General features: G+C 37.5%; 1 protein-coding gene across 1 annotated transcript; it reads left to right on the top strand.

The window, feature by feature from the left end:
* The first annotated feature begins 1,266 nt into the window (after positions 1-1,266).
* On the top strand, positions 1,267-14,864 carry LOC115304869 (ankyrin repeat domain-containing protein 26-like). The gene is made up of 5 exons (XM_029955203.1): positions 1,267-1,774; positions 5,676-5,746; positions 6,075-6,167; positions 9,710-9,923; positions 14,694-14,864. Coding segments are annotated over exons 1-4 (468 nt in total). The 5' UTR covers positions 1,267-1,471; the 3' UTR covers positions 9,711-9,923; positions 14,694-14,864.
* Positions 14,865-16,376: the final 1,512 nt, after the last annotated feature.

Raw genomic sequence — 16,376 nt, 5'->3', positions numbered from 1 at the left:
TCTAGAATCGTGATAACCGAATGAGTTCCCTGATGCGTATGCAAGTGTTTCTAGTACCATGCCTAGATTTGTCAGTTATCAATAGATGTAATTCTTATAACTGACTATTGAAATGTTTGAAAAGGAATTATCTATGAAATATTCTCAGGAGAAAAGAATTTTCGGAAATGTCCTCTGTCCAAAACAATGCAGAGCTAAGGATTTGACTGTGGGGCAGCTGTGTTAGATATCAGACTGTGAACTCAATTTTTAAATGTAGACAGATTTATGAATCTTTTATTGCAGGCCTTATGGTTTGTTGTAAATTAGAGAAGGGCCTTTCCAGTTTAAGAAATCTGAGATTCTTACATTTTTTCTTATGAATTCTTTGTTACTTTCATGCATTTATTAGGTTCAATTAACATTTTGAACTTTTGGTCACTTTAGCTTTTATAAAGTTTGAGATTTGGAGCAAACTTTATGTTTTTCCCATTTGGATATTCACATACTGCAATCTATCCTTTGGTTTTCTTTCTTCCTTTCTTTCTTCCTTCCTTCTTCCTTCCTTTCTTCCTTTCTTCCTGTTCATTTATTTACTTTTGAGAGAGAGAATGCAAGCAGGGGAGGGGCAGAGAGAGGGAAAGAGAGAATCCCAAGGAGGCTCCATACTGTCAGCACAGAGCCTGAGGGGCTTGAACCCACAGAATCTGAGATCCTGCCCTGAGCAGAAATCTAGTCAGACACTTAACTGACTGAGCCACCTTGGCGCCCCCTGCAGCCAAGTATATAGATTATACTGTACTTTCAGAGAAAATCATGACCATGCCATTTTATTAAGTGCTATCTGAAAATCTCCTTTGTTTTACTTAGGTTCCCGACAGTCTTGAAGAAAATCAAGATCTGTTGCATACAAACCAAATGTTTAAGATGAAATTGCCATGCTAAGGCTGGAAATAGACACCATGAAAAATCAGAACCAGGGAAAGGAAAAGAAAAACTATGATGACATTGAAATGATAAAAGACAAGAATGACAGGCTTCACAGACCATCAAACAGAAGGAGGAAACCATATTCCAGTATAATGGACAGCTTAATCTTCTGACAGCTGAGATTCAAGCATTAAAGTATCAATTGAAGGATGAAAAAGACACCAAAAAGAGACTGGAAGCAGAGCTTGAATCATACCGTGCTAGACTAGCTACCACTGTACCTGATCATGATCAGAGTCAGACATCAAGAAGAGACCTAAACCTTGATTTCCAGACAGCAAGCAATGAGAAGTTTTGTTTACAGATCAATGTGAAATCTGTAACATCGAGTCTAAAAGATAACCATGAAATTCTTTCTCAGCAGATTGCTCAAGTTGAACTTAAATTCAATACCCTAGAAACTGAGTTCCATCACATAAAAGATGTGAAAAAGACTTTGGCTTTAGAACTTGTACTAAGAGACCTAAGCCACTCAGAGTGTCAGAAGAAGGAAGGAGAACACATGTATCTGAATGAGCAAAGTCAAGTGAACGAATACGATGGAAAGCAAGAATCCTTAAAGGAGAGATTATCTCAAATAGAAAGTGGAAATACATTGCTTCGACAGCATTTACACGATGTTTCTTGCAACGAAGCCAAAGATAAGGAAGAGCTAGTCCTTACTATCGAAAACTATCGGGATATCATCAAAAAACTTGAAGCTGACAGCGAAAAACAAGGTCAAAGAAATAAAGAGTTAATTGATGAATGTAAGCATTTACAAGAAAGAATGGATCAGTATGAAGATGAGAAAGTAAAACGAAAAGTAAGTGTGCAGAAAGATAAGTATTTTCCAGATTTCCAGAAAGAAAATTCAGGTAGCATTTGATTATGGCTGAATTTTGAATCTAGTAAAATAACATAAAAACAAGAAAACAGACTATAAATCCACACAAAAGCATAACTGGTATGCAGCAAATAAAAATTAGACCTGAGAGGTGCCTTAATTTGAGTAAAGATAAGGTATCATCTATGAAATTTTAAGATATTGAGTTATAAATTGTTAATAGGTAATAGCCTTGTAGTGCCACAATAATAATTTTTTAAGCTTATTTTGAGAGACATAGAGAGAGAGAGAACAGGAGCTGGGGAGGGGCAGAGAGGGGGAGCCCCAAGCAGGCTCTGCAGTGTCAGCACAGAGCCCTAGGCAGGGCCTGAACCCATCAACTGTGAGATTCATGACCCGAGCCAAAATCAAGAGTTGGGGGCTTACCTGACGGAGCCACCCAGACTTAAAGTTTATTTCTTTATTTTGAGAAAGAGGGTGTGCGTGTGTGTGCGTGTTAACAGGGGAGGAGCAGAGATAGGAGAGAGAGAATCCTAAGCAGCCTCCATGCTGTCAGTGCGGAGCCCAGTGTGGGGCTCAATCTCATGCACCATGTGATCTTGACCTGAGCTGAAGTCGAGAATTGGACACTTAACTGACTTAGCCGCCAGGTGCCCCAAGAGATTTTTTCCCCTACTAAACAGTGTTTTTAATGATATCTCTATTACCATGATGAGGCAAGGCAGATACAATCAGAAGATAATGTTTACTGAAAGGTTTCAGAAAATTGTCTTATTTCTCATCTCGACTGTTATGAAGAATCTGTAATTGATTTCAGGATGACTTGTACAGAAAATCACTTTACAAACCACCTGAACGTAGGCATTTTCTTTGTTTTCTTTTCTTTGAGATATGTTGTAAAAGCACGGAAATATTCAGATCACGCATAGTATATACACCCAAAAGAGAGAATTAAGAAAATTATCTGTATCCTGCCGTTGGAGTTTTTAAACGTTTGATTGAGGCATGATGCACATACCATAAAATGCACCCATCTGACACGTGACAGGTCAGGGTCTCGTGAGTGGGCGCGTGCAGCCATCACTACCGCCGTGCAGAATGTTTTCCTCGGCCTGAAAGGAAACCCTCCCTCGTTGCCCCCAGCTGCAGACAACCACCAGTCCACTACTTTGAGTCTCAGTGGAGTTGCCTCTTGTGAATATTTCATGTACATGGAGTCACACAATGTTCGGTGTGACTAGCTTCCCTTCCTGTTTTCAGGGGTCGTCTGTGTTGGTTATTGCTTCTATCAGGGCTTCATTTCTTTTTATGGTCAAACAGGACACACTGTGGGCTAAGCCCTTGTTCTTTCATCAGTTGATGGACCTTTGTGTTGTTACCTCCTTTGGGCTATTTGTAATGCTGCTTATGAACATTCGTTTAGTTATTGTGTGGACGTCTGTTTTTATTTCTCTGCCATCAGATTGGATCCTCTGAGTTAATTGGGTTGATGTCACCATCACTCAGCGTTTACTCACATGACAGTGTCTTACTGTCTTTTTCGTTTCTGCTCCACTTGCCTAAGGCCACCTTCTTCAGACCTGCCTCACAGTCTCCTTCTCCATGAGCTTTCTCTGACTGTTATCAATCCCAGTGGTCTTACTCTCTTGACACTAGTCTGTGCAGAACAAACTAGTCCTTTATTTTACATTGTTTTTATTTTGTTTGTGAGAGGCAATTTTGTCTTAGTATAGCTTTCTTTAAGGGGGAATTATATTTGATACATCTGGGACTTATCCTGTATACTGAAAGTATCTTAACAGTTTTTAGGACAAAACGAAGTACTTTATACCATATCAATAATTTCTTCTTGGGAACATTGGCATAAGAAAGCTTTTATTCTGAAAGTATTTTGAGCAATGGAATATACAATTGAGGGGTGCTGGGTGGCTCATGTCAGTTCACCGTCTGACTTCGGCTCAGGTCATGATCTCCCGGTTCTTGATTTTGAGCCTCGCACTGGACTCTCTGATGTCAGCAGAGCCTGCTTTGGATCCTTTGGCTCCCTCTCGCTCTGCCTCACCCCTACTCGTGCTGTCTCTCTCAAAAAGTAAACACTCATATCCATATGTGTATATATAAAATCAAAAGCACTTAATCTAATAGAGAATATTCAGTCAAATGCTTGTGTTCCCCCCCCAATATGAAAAGGCAGTCTAAATTTGCAGTGAGAACTGGAATTTATAGATTTATAGCACTTTACCAACTGGAAAGCCCTGGGGACAGCTTTTCTGGTATGCCTTTACCACAAAGCCTTAATCTCCACGTCAGAGTATGTGCTAAAGTAGACTAACGTAACCAGTTGCTAAGATAAACAGTATGAACATAAAATGATTTAGGAACGTTGATTAGCGAGAGTCCATTAGTTCCATGTCAGTAGCTTTCCCTTACCTCTAATGTGCATGTCAATTATTTATTACTCAATCTAGGAGGCACTGTTTGTACAGTAGTCCATGAGCATTGTCCACCAAGTAGTAGAGAGAAGAAGTAAGTTATATTATTGCAAGTGCAAAAAAAGTACTGTGGGCTAGTGGCATTGGTGAAAGTGGTTGAAGGACTGAGCATGTGTTCTGGGCCTCGTGCTCCCCATCTGCTACCACTTTCAGTGCTGTGCAGAGTACTTCCAGGATAATTCGTATAGGAGACCACTTCCCTTGGCATGCCATCTGCCCAAAATATCTAATTTTATTGGAACATAAAATAAAGCAACAGTAATAATGCTAATTACAGACACTTAGAGCTTACTGCGTGCCACATCCCCTAGGAAGTCATTCATGTATATTCTCTAATCTTCCCAACACCCAGTGAGGTGGGTACTATTATTATTTTTTAAGATCATTTTTTAAAGTTTATTTATTTTGAGAGAGAGATTGTGGAGAAGGGCAGGTAGGGATGAGAGAGAATATCAAGCAGGCCCCTTGCTGTCCCTGCGGAGCCGATGTGGGGCTCAGTCACAGGACCCTGAGACCATGGCCTGAGCTGAGACCACCTGACCCACCCAGGTGCCCTAGTAGGTGCTATTATTGTCTTCGTTTTCCGTATGAAGAAGCCGAGACACAGGAATGTTAGGTCATTTGCTCAAGGTCATACAGCTAATGACCAGCGGAACTGGGAATTTGGACCCAGGCATTCCGGCCCATACGAAGATACTGTTTCTCAGCCTGTTCCATGAAATACCTTTTTGTTGCTGAAAACAGCAGGTTACGTTTTATAACCAGTAGAAGAGCCATGGTCATTTACATATGTGAATGTGGAAAATGGTATTGATATGGTGCTTGGAATACAAAAATAGAAATGTTTTCCATAAGGTAATTTCCTATATTTCCTCCATTTGACCAGTATATAAATTTGTACGTGGATCTGCTAATATATAATTCAAAAGCATTAAATATGTTGTGTTTTTATCATAGAGTAAAGGTTGGTAAACTATACTGTAAGAGCATTTAAATATTTTAGGGTCTGTAGGCCATAGGTCTCTGTTGCAGCAGCTCAACTCTGCTGTTACGGCATAAAAGTAGCCATATAGCAGCATATAGAGGACAGTGTGGCTGTGTCCAATGCGCTTTTAGTGGCAAGGGCAAAGGGGGACTTAGTTGGTTGAGCATCCCGACTCTTAATTTCAGCTCAGTCATGATCCCAAGGTTGTGAGACTCAGCGCCACATCAGGCTCCACCCAGAGTTTGGAGCCTGCTTAGGATTTGCTCTCCTTCTGGCTCTCTCCCCTGCATGTGCACTCTTTCTCTCTCAAATAAAAAAAAATTTTTTTTTTTTACTTATGAAAACAGGTTATGGTGTTATACTAGATTGTCAGTAGTTAAACGTTTTTTTTTCTTTATTTTAGTTGCAAGAAGCACAGGATCGATATTCCGACCTCCTAAGGCAGGCTGCGAAGATGGAAGATCATTTGCAAATGTATAATTAAAGCATCACAGAAAATAACTTGAGTATAAAGCAGATAAGCAGTGCAGTATGAGAAATCTATTCGTTAGGATAACATATCACTGTTAAGCTGGAGAAAAATTCCAGCTTTGAACGATTTGGAAATGCATAATTTTTGCATACTATCTCTAAATTTTGCACATTCTCCACAAAACACAACTAGAAAAATGGCACAATTGCCAAATCTTCCTCCTTTAAAATTTTAAGAATTTCTATAATGCCTTCATTTGTTTGCTCAGAAACTATATGGTATTTTTTAAATGTATGTGTGAGACGAATTCTTTTAAAATCTATATTTCAGGCTTGAAGTTGAAAATGCCACATCAAAAATTATAATCAAAGAGCAAGTGGACGAAATTGAACAGCTTCAGAAAATCTTATCAAGTAAAGTTTGGTAAGTCGGTCTATTATTTCTGTCTTACTGAAAAGTAACTACTTAATTTCTGTCTTACTGGCAATGTGGAAAATCTCACTGATAAAAAAATTTATTAGGTTCATACCGTTCCTACTTGCTAGTAGTGATGTAATTCTTGATAGATGAAGCTGATTGAATTCATAAATTAATCATTTATGTAGTAACGTTTTAATCAAAAAAGATCATAATCGTCTAAGAAAAGCAATATTTTATATATACCACGTTTTGTCCAGTCAGTGAACATTTGGGTTCTTGCACCTCTTGGCTTTTCTTACTACTGCCGCTGTGAATGTCGGCATATAGATGTCTGATTCCCTGATACTATTTTTCAGGAGGTTTAAAAATTGCCCAAACTTTGAGTAATGGTTTGATCTTTGAATTCTGACTTTCTCTTGTAATCGAAACCCTTCAGTGAGATTTTTGAGAATGGGTGATTTTAATGATGATTGGTTGTAATTTGTAATTACAAATATGCAATTTATTGTCTTCATCATGAATGACTACTAGGTTGTCATGCAAAACGTTTTTCTCAAAGGAATGGAATTTTCTCTTGTGGGATTTTGTGGGGTTTTTTGGTTATTTATTTTTTATTTTTGAGAGACAGAGACAGTGCAAGCAGCAGAGGGTCAGAGCGAGAGGGAGATACAGAATCCGAAGCAGGCTCCAGGCTCTGACCTAGGTGTCAGCACAGAGCCCGACACGGGGATCAAACCCACAATCATGAGATCATGACCTGAGCTGAAGCCGGATGCTTAACTGACTGAGCCACCCAGGCGCCCCTCCTGTTGGACTTTGTAAAGGAAAAGAAATGGCAGTGAAAAGTAGAAGTGGTTGCTCACTCAGGGCCGTACAGTGTAACATAGTGCTCCTACCATTGCAAGTTCAGAAACTAAGTTTTTTCCATTCACTGGAGTTAATCAGCCTTTCAAAGATTTAACAATTCAGTATCTGAAACAAATAATGTGCAATTCAGGATTCTAATGTATTGATCTGCAGTGAAACTGAAAAATTGTTTCCCAAGCGGAACAGGTATGTCCTGCCACTCTCACCCTCCTTTGTAGGAGAGGCTACCAGTGATTTCAGAGGAGAAGACAACATTGTAAATCCTCAGTGGGAGCAATGAGGTAGACACACTGAGCTGCTAGTTTCTTTCAGTAACAAAAGATTTCACTAGACAGCTAGACCCATTCCGGGGGAACTAGAACATTTGTATTCACTGATCATTTTTGTGGCTGAAGAAGCATTGAGAATTATTTTTTTCTAGACTTCTTATAAATTAGTTACATTGTATTAGCATACTTTTCAGGCAAGTAACGTGGCCCTATGTTGATAAGTCTTCTGGGAAAGAGGGCGCTAGAGGTTGTCCTGCTGCTGAGTCATAAAGAAACCTTGAAGGTATCAAAACTAAACTTTAGAAGAGTTTCTGAAACTGATTCAGCTTCTTAAAAATAATGAGGGTTTTCCTATAGAAATGAATTAGGGTTATGGCATGAAATTGTCACTTTAAGGTCTGCCCGTGTGAAACAAACACTTAGAGAGCTTTCCACCAACTCATTCCATGGCCTTGAGTTCTCTAGAGGGTTCTTACCTCATGAATCCCCGGGCCAGATAAGGATACTTGGGTTCAGATGATTGATGAACATAATTTTGAAGTGAAGAATCTGGATTGGGAAAAAGAGGCAGCTCTAGCCTCCTTAACCTTCCTAACAACATAGTCCAGTATGTCTGAAAGGAAGGTCAGATCTCTATGGAATAAGAAATGACTCAAAAGGAAACAATGACAAACAATTGATAGCCCAGCCCTTGTGAAAAACTTTCATGTTATAAAAGAAAAGCAAGACAAAGTAGGCGGGTCAGCATTCTAAGGGTAAGGGTGCCCCCTACGATTCAACAAGAAAAATACACTCAAAGTAACACCAAAAAGAGTCTCAAATGTACAAGATTAGCTGTCTACAAAGGTAGTCACTATCAAGTAATGATTTTTGAATGTGTGTTTGAGGATGTTCTCTGTGAGGAACTAGAAGGAAGAGCAAAAAGTACCGATGACCTCAGTAAAGGGGTCAAAGCTGGAAATGCATCTTGGAGAATCTGGTTTTGAAGCCTCCAGAGCATTTGCAAAGAGGAATAGCAAGCAAGGGTCAAGGACTAAATGTCAGGGGTTGCTGTGCTTTAGAAAGAAAATGGGGTTAGAAGAGCAGAGGAAGGGTATGGTCCTTGTTATCAGCTGCTGCTGGGAAGTGAAGCAAGATAAAGACATTTAGAAAAACTGCACCTGGGTGGCTAAGCCGGTTGAGTGGCTGACTCTTGATTTCGGCCCAAGTTATGATCAGAGAGTCATGGGATTGAGCCTTGCATCGGACTCTGCTCTGAGCATGGAGCCTGCTTGGGATTCTCCTCCTTCCTCTCCCTCTTCCCTCTGTCCGTCTCCCCCAGTTGTGCACTCCATCTTTCTCAAATAAACTAAAAAAAATTTTTTTTAACATTAACCTTTTTGAGGAACTGCCAGACTGTTTCCAAAGTGGCAGCAACATTACATTTTATCAGCAGTTTTTGAGGGTTCTCATTTTTCCTGATTCTTGCCAATGCTTGTCATTATTTGTTGTTTTCATTATGGCAATTCTAGTGGGTGTGAAATGGCATCTTGTGGTTTTTGGTTTGCATTTTTCTTCTAACTAATGATGTTGAACATCTCTTTACGTGATTATTATCCATTTCCATATCTTCTTTAAATAACTCATCAATTCTTTTGCCCATTTTTATATTGTATTGTCTTTTCATTATTGTAAGAGGTATTTAAATATCCTAAGTACAAATCCCTTCTCAGACATGGGATTTTCAGATATTTTCTCATATTTAGTAGCTTGCCTTTTCACATGGTGATATTTGAAGCATAGAAGTCTTCTAGAAATGAATAGGGTGCAAAACAGTCAAGCAGAACAGTATGAATGGGAGACTGAAGAAGGAGAAGGACTAGCTGTAGAAGAAACAGTACAGAGAGACAATCTGTAATGTTTTTATGGTTTTTTATGGGTTAACTTATTGATTTCTAATGTACTTTAATTCATTTCACTGCAAACTACATTTTGGATGTATATGTTGTATAGTTTTCCTCTACTCCTGTGGTAGCAGTGTGCTTTATAGGTTTCTGAAGGCATTTGTTCCTCCCTTTAAAGATTTCAGTTTTCATCATTATTCTCACTAAATTGAGAGGAAAAGAAAAAATTATGATTTACAAAACTGTACTGTACTTGGATTGTTCTTAAGTTTATTATTATGTTTAAACATATTTTAATTGATTCTGTTATTTGAATGATCAGATTCCATGAAGACTAATACAAGAATGATTGTCCTTTATTTTCATAAATCAGATTCAATTCAGTTGATATTTATGATAAATATTTTACATTTCAGCCACTTGTCATTTAAAATTGCCCCTTAAATCATTGACTCAAAACTAAAGGAAACCAATATAAATATTCAGATGAAAACTATTTTAAAATGATCCTTTTAATTTGCTTTAGAGCCAAGCAGCAGCCCAAGAAAAGTTAGAAAAGCTGGGAGAAAATGAGATAGCTCCAGTAAGAAGTCAAATGGAACCTAGAATGAAAGATCTGGAATATGAGCTTTTTAAGAAGACTGTCAAGGAAGTTCTAACTTAAGAAAACTGGAAAAATACAAGCAGCTCTACCTAGAAGAAGTAACGACTTGAGAGTCACTGGCAAATAAGCTTCACAAGTAAGTCTAAACAGAATCCTAGAAAAGAAAGTTAGCTTATTTATTTGCCTCTAAAGCAAAATTTTTGTGGAGTCAAGATTATGAGAGGTTGGACAGAAGCATGCTAGGTGGGAAAGACAAATCTATGTTGTGTTTTCAATTTTGCTGTAAATAACCTCAACATGGATTCACTCATTTATTGATTGATTTTGGTGAACCAAATTTTATTTGGAGGAAATGAAAATTTCTTTCAAGGAAGAATTTCCTCCATTTCAGCTTGCTTGGTTCAACTAAAGGTTTTCTCTTCCATGTTCCCCATCCTGAGGTTTAAAAAATGTGTGCTTAAAAATTGACTGCTACCAAAAGGAGTTAAGATGATCTCTGTTCCTTTATTTTTATTCATGACTTTAAAATTTGGAACTTGGTTAGAAAGCTGCTATTTTGTGCCTCATCCCTAAACGTTATTGAGCCACATGATAAAGTTTTATGTATTTTCTCTGGGTTATGGTTAAAATACATGTATTTTTCCTGACTATGAGGAAGTAATTGGCATAGAACTGTAGGCTTGGTAAGACCAGAAGTGCCTTCCTGGCCTGCATCTTGTTGGTTTTTTGACCTCAGGCAAAGTACTATCTCTCTGAGCTGCCTCTTACGCAAAATTAGGGATTTTAACTAGTGACTTTTATGCCTTGAAAAATTTTTCTTTTCAAAGAATAGAAGTTAATTTTTTTTTGGTATTAAATTGTATTGTGTAACACAGAGACAAGTAGAACTCTCTAGCTAAAGGAGAGATGGAGACTACAGCTGTGACTTCCTTGTCCCTCAGTCCTGCAGTGTCCCCATTGGAACCTTGCGTTTCTATGGGCCACATTTGAAAACTAACAGTTAGTGAGAAAATCCTCCCAGTTAAAAATTCTTTAAAAAAACCTTTTGAATTAAAATGTCAGTTTTTCTGTGTATAATTTTCTCCCCACTTATATGTTTGATCAACAGACAAGTATAAATCAAATTGCACGTCTTCTTATAAATGGACTTCAAAGCTATTTTCACTTTAAACACAGTTTTTACCTAGAAATAAACATAAAAGTCAGAGGTGAATATTTAGGAAAAGAGATTCTGGGGAGAAGATAGTAACATTGCATTCGTAGTTCCTTAAGTCGTGTCATATAAAAACGTGGTTAATTTTTGACATAGTATTTATTAAAGGTAATATAAAATTCTTTCAATAAAGCTTTCCCCTGTCATATGTTATTGAGTTATTAGTTTTATAAGTTCAGTGTAGTAATGGTGTCACATGATTCATTTTATCAGTCCTGAATATAATGCTATTGTCAAAAAAGTGTTATGGTTCCTCAAAAACTTAAAAATAGAAATGGAGTATAATCCATTAATTCCACTACTGGGTATTTACCCAAAGAAAAAGAACACACTAATTTGAAAAATTGTATGCATTCCCTATGTTGATTGAAACACTGTTTACAGTACCCAAAATATGGAAGCAAGCTATATATCCACCGATAGATGAACGGATAAAGAAGATAGGCTATATGTATACAACGAAATAAATAACTCAGCCATAAAAAGGAATGAGATCTTGCCTTTCATGACACCATGGATAGACCTAGAAGTATTAAGCGTGGTAAAAGAAATCAGAGAAAGACAAATACCGTATGATTTCACTTACATGTGGAATATTAAAAAGCTAAACAAATGAGCAAACAGGATCATAAAAGCAGAGGACAAATCAGTGATTGCTCGAAGGGAGGTAGGTAGAGAGGAGTGGGCAAAATAGGTGAAGAGGATTCAGAGGTACAACGTTCCAGTTATAAAATAAATAAGTCAGAGGAATGAAGAATACAGCATAAGGAATTTCTGCAATAATACTGTATTAATGTTGTATGGTGACGGAGGGTAATGGCACTTGTGGTAGTGAGCACAGCATAGTGTGTAGAATTGCCAAAGCTGAATTTCTATATTGAAACTAGTATAACCTTGTATGTCAACTGTACTTCAACTTAAAAAAAGGTATTAGGGAAACAGTCTCTGAAAATACTGGGAAACATGTTAGCCAAAATGTTTCTCTTCACACCTAAATTTGTAAAGGTGTTGATTTCCATACCACCAGAGTGTTGATTATGTTGAGTACACTATTTTACACCCCACTTTGGGCATTCAGTGAGAGGATCCCTTTTAGAAGTAAGGTCTAAATAAGAACATTCTAGATAGGAACCATTGTAACTTACAGTTGGCCCTTGACCAACATGGTTTTGAACTGTGCAGGTCCACTTTCCTTACACATGGATTTTTTGTGGATACTGTAAAGTACTGTAAGTGTATTTCCTCTTTCTTACATCTTTCTCAATGACATTTTTTTCTTTAACTTATTCTACACTACACAACACGTATTAATCAACTGTTTATGTTACTGGCAAGGCTTCTAGTCAACAGTAGAATATTTGTAATGAAGTTTTGGGGGATCATAAAATTATATACAGGTTTTTGATGGCATGAGGTCAGATCCCCAACTTCTGTCAACTTTAGTTTGATGTATTCTTCCACATTTCATAATTAAGTAGATAACTGTAACTTCAAAAAGTCAAGTGTTTCAAAACTTGGTCCTGATTTCTAGAAAGGAAACAAAGTTACACTTAAATTGTATATTGTTTTCCTTATCTCTAATTCTTATTCTAGGAAGTTGTAAATCAGAAACTAAGTTTGAAAACTGGTTTAAGCCTATATTTTTCCTTTCTTCAAACAGATTTTCTGAAATATTTGTGTCCATATGAAAAGAAATGTTTCAGTCATAATACAGACAACAAAATATTTTTACTCAGTTTTTGGCCAGTAGATTTCCACATGACAGGACGACAGCCCTACTTTCTTAATTTGATATATTTAAGAGTCTGTCCTGAAAACTTAATAGTAAAAACCATGCCTTCAAAATGTTTTTTCTAAATGTGCCAAAATGGAAAGCCCATTTTAAAGAACAATTCATTAAAGTAAAAAATGATTAAACTTTCATAAAGGGCAGTTTTAATAAGAATTTTCAAGTAATACATTCAGTTTAAAATATGACTCTTGTTTAACTTTTTTGTACTAATGAGATCCAACATCACCTTTCAGAAATTATATATATGAAATAGACTAATACTAATTGTACTGTCTATCTGATTCACTTAAATAGCATTATATCTGTTCTCAATTATCTAAAACTAAAATAAGTAGGAATTTATTTTATTTATAAATGTGATTGTCTTTCTATTTAAGCAATCCCTACCTTAGATTTAGTCTCTACAAGTATTATTTCAAGACCACATTTCATAAGCTATATCAAATTCCTACAGTGTCTCTTGTTTGCCTTAAACATTTTAAATAATATTTGACTTATTTCAGATACAGAGGTAGTTCAATGAATGTCTAACTAGACAATTCAGAAAAGGTATGTTTCCAAAATTTATGAATTTAGATCTCAGTGATTTCTGAAATAAGTTACAAATAGTAAATGGCATCCCTTTCCATTGTTTGGATAATAGGTACTACATTAACATTTTTTTGTACATATAAAAAAATGTAAAAGCATGAGCGTAATGAAGAACATATTTCTTCCTCATTTAGTCATCATGTTTCATAGCTTTTTTAAAAACCTCCAAAAGTGTAGGGGCACTGTGGTGGCTCAGTAGGTTGGGCATCCAACTCCAGCTCAGGTCATGACCTCACGGTTTGTCAGTTTGAGCCCCGAGTTGGGCTCTGTGCTGACAGCTCAGAGCCTGGAGCTTGCTTTGGATTCTGCATCTCCCTCTCTCTCTGCCTCTTCCCCGTTATATTCTCTCTGTCTCTCTCAAAAATAAACAAAACTAATTTTAAGAAACATCTCCAGAAGTCTGTATGTCTGTTGTTATTTCTGGCTATAATTTTTCTTTACTGTGTCATCCCTGGAACTGTCAACGTGCACAATTCTCAGAAAATATGTGCTTTATCAAGGTTTTGTTCCTGCTAGTGATAGAAAACAAACAAAAACCAAACAAACAAACAAACAAAACCCCCACAGAGCTGTCTTAGTAATTCCTGGTTAAGTAATTATAGACCATATAGCTGTCACTTGACAGGTAACATTTAAACCTTCACTCATTGACTTTGTCATTGCTGTTGCCCTTGGTGAAACGTCAAATTCCTTAGCATGGAATAAAAACACCCAAATCAATTTGATTCTTGCCAGAATATTCAGCCTTCTGTCTCACTACTTACCCTACTCTGCTGCTTTGCTCTAGCACCTCATCAAGTTAAACTACGTAGAATTCCACAAGTGTTCTTCCTCACTTCTAGCTCTTTGTGTATTCTTCCCTCTACGTAGCATACATTTTCCTTATCCTTCAGGTATCACCTTGCCTATCGCCTTTCCAGAAAGCAGACAATATTGACACAAAACTGGGATGTCCCTTCTGTGTGTTCCAGTAGTGCTTTGTTTTCTGCCTGTCATATATACCCATATATTTGGCTCTGTTTAGAAATGCTGGCTGATTTTTCAGTTTATGGCATATGATTGGTCAGGATAGACTGTGTGATCATCTCGTAACTTCCCCATGTAATGAAAAAAAGCCAGAATCTCTGATACTTATCCACAATAGCAATTAATTCAGTGTGCATCCCTGAGCAAAATATATGTAACAGTAATCTTGTGTTTCGTATTGCAGCTGTATGTGGGTATTTTTCATTTTTCTTAACATTTTTTTTTACTAACGTGGTGTTAAAAGTTTTTGGGTAAAGAATATAAGTCTTTCTTTTCTTTTTCAGCTGCTGTTGATATTGAAGCAGAACACCTTAGAAATGTTCCTTTAGGCTCTGCTGGCATTACAGGTCGAACTGAGGATTTAATCACCAAAACCTCTAAAGAATATATAGAGATCATGAAGAAGAAATACATGATCTAAAAAATAAAAATATATATTTTTTGCTCTTCAGACACCTCTTTATTTTTTTTTATTTTATAGTTTATAGTCAAGTTGGTTTCCATGTAACAGCCCGTGCTCATCCCAACAAAAGCCCTCCTCCATGCCCATCACTCCATTTCCCCTCTCCCCCTCAACCCGACAGCCATCAGTTTCTTCTAGCTATTCAAGGTTCTCTCAAGGGTTACCTCCCTCTCCCCAGCTGTTTGTCCCCCTTCTACTCCCCAATGGTCCTCTGCTAAGTTTCTCCTGTTATACTTATGAGTGAAAACATATGGTATCTGTATTCTCTACCTGACTTATTTCACTTAGCATTACACCCTTGAATTCCATCCACCTTGCTGCAAATGGCCAGATTTCATACTTTCTCATTGCCACGTAGTACTCCATTGTATATATAAACCACATCTTCTTGATCCATTCATCATTTGAAGGGCATTTAGGCTCTTTCCATGATTTGGCTATTGTTGACAGTGCTGCTATGAACATTGATGTACATTTTTTCCTATGCATTAGCACTTCTATATCCCTTTGGTATATCCCTAGCAGTGTTATTACTGGGTCATAGGGGAGTTCTCTTGATAGATTTTTGAGGAACCCCCACACTGGTTTCCAGAGCGGCTGCACCAGTTTACATTCCCACCAACAGTGCAGGAGGGTGCCCATTTGTCCACATCCTCACCAGCATCTATAGTCACCTGATCTGTTCATTTTAGCCACTCTGACAGGCGTGAGGTGGTATCTCAGTGTGGATTTGATTTGTATTTCCCTGATGATGAATGACACTGAGCATCATTTCATGTGCCTGTTGGCCATCTGAATGTCTTCTTTGGAGAAGTGTCAATTCATGTCTTCTGCCCATTTCTCACTGTATTATTTGTTTTTTAGGTGTGGAGTTTGATGAGTTCCTTGTAGATATTGGATACTAGCTCTTAATCTGATATATCATTTGCAACTATCTTCCCATTTAGTCGTTTGCTTATTAGTTTTTTTTTTTTTATGTTTCCTTTGCAGTGCAGAAGCTTTTTATCTTGATGAGGTCCCAATACTTTATTTTTGCTCTTGATTCCCTTTGCCTTTGGGGATGTGTCAAGTAGAAAATTGCTGCATTTGAGGTCAAGGAGGTTGTTTCCTGCTTTCTCCTGTAGGGTTTTGATGGTTTCCTGTCTCACATTCAGGTCCTTCATCCATTTTGAGTCTGTTTGTATGGTGTAAGAGAGTGGTCTAGTTTCATTCTTTAGCATGTGGCTCTCCAGTTCTCCCAGTACCACCTGCTAAAGAGGCAGTCTTTTATTCCATTGGATACTCGTTCCTGCCTTGTCAAAGATTAAGTGGCCGTACATTTGTGGGCCTACTTCTGGGTTCTCTATTGTATTCCATTGGTTTATGTGTCTGCTTTTGTGCCAATACCATACTGTCTTGATGATGACAGCTTTGTAGAAGAGGCTACAGTCTGGGGTTGTGATGCCTCCCGTTTTGGTTTTCTTCTTCAATATGACTTTGGCCATTTGGGGTCTTTTGTGGTTCC

This window comes from Suricata suricatta, chromosome 10 (genome assembly GCF_006229205.1).
Source record: "Suricata suricatta isolate VVHF042 chromosome 10, meerkat_22Aug2017_6uvM2_HiC, whole genome shotgun sequence".
Lineage (NCBI taxonomy): Eukaryota > Metazoa > Chordata > Mammalia > Carnivora > Herpestidae > Suricata > Suricata suricatta.
Note: the sequence above shows the minus strand (reverse complement) of the source record. Positions and strands in the feature narration are given on the sequence as shown.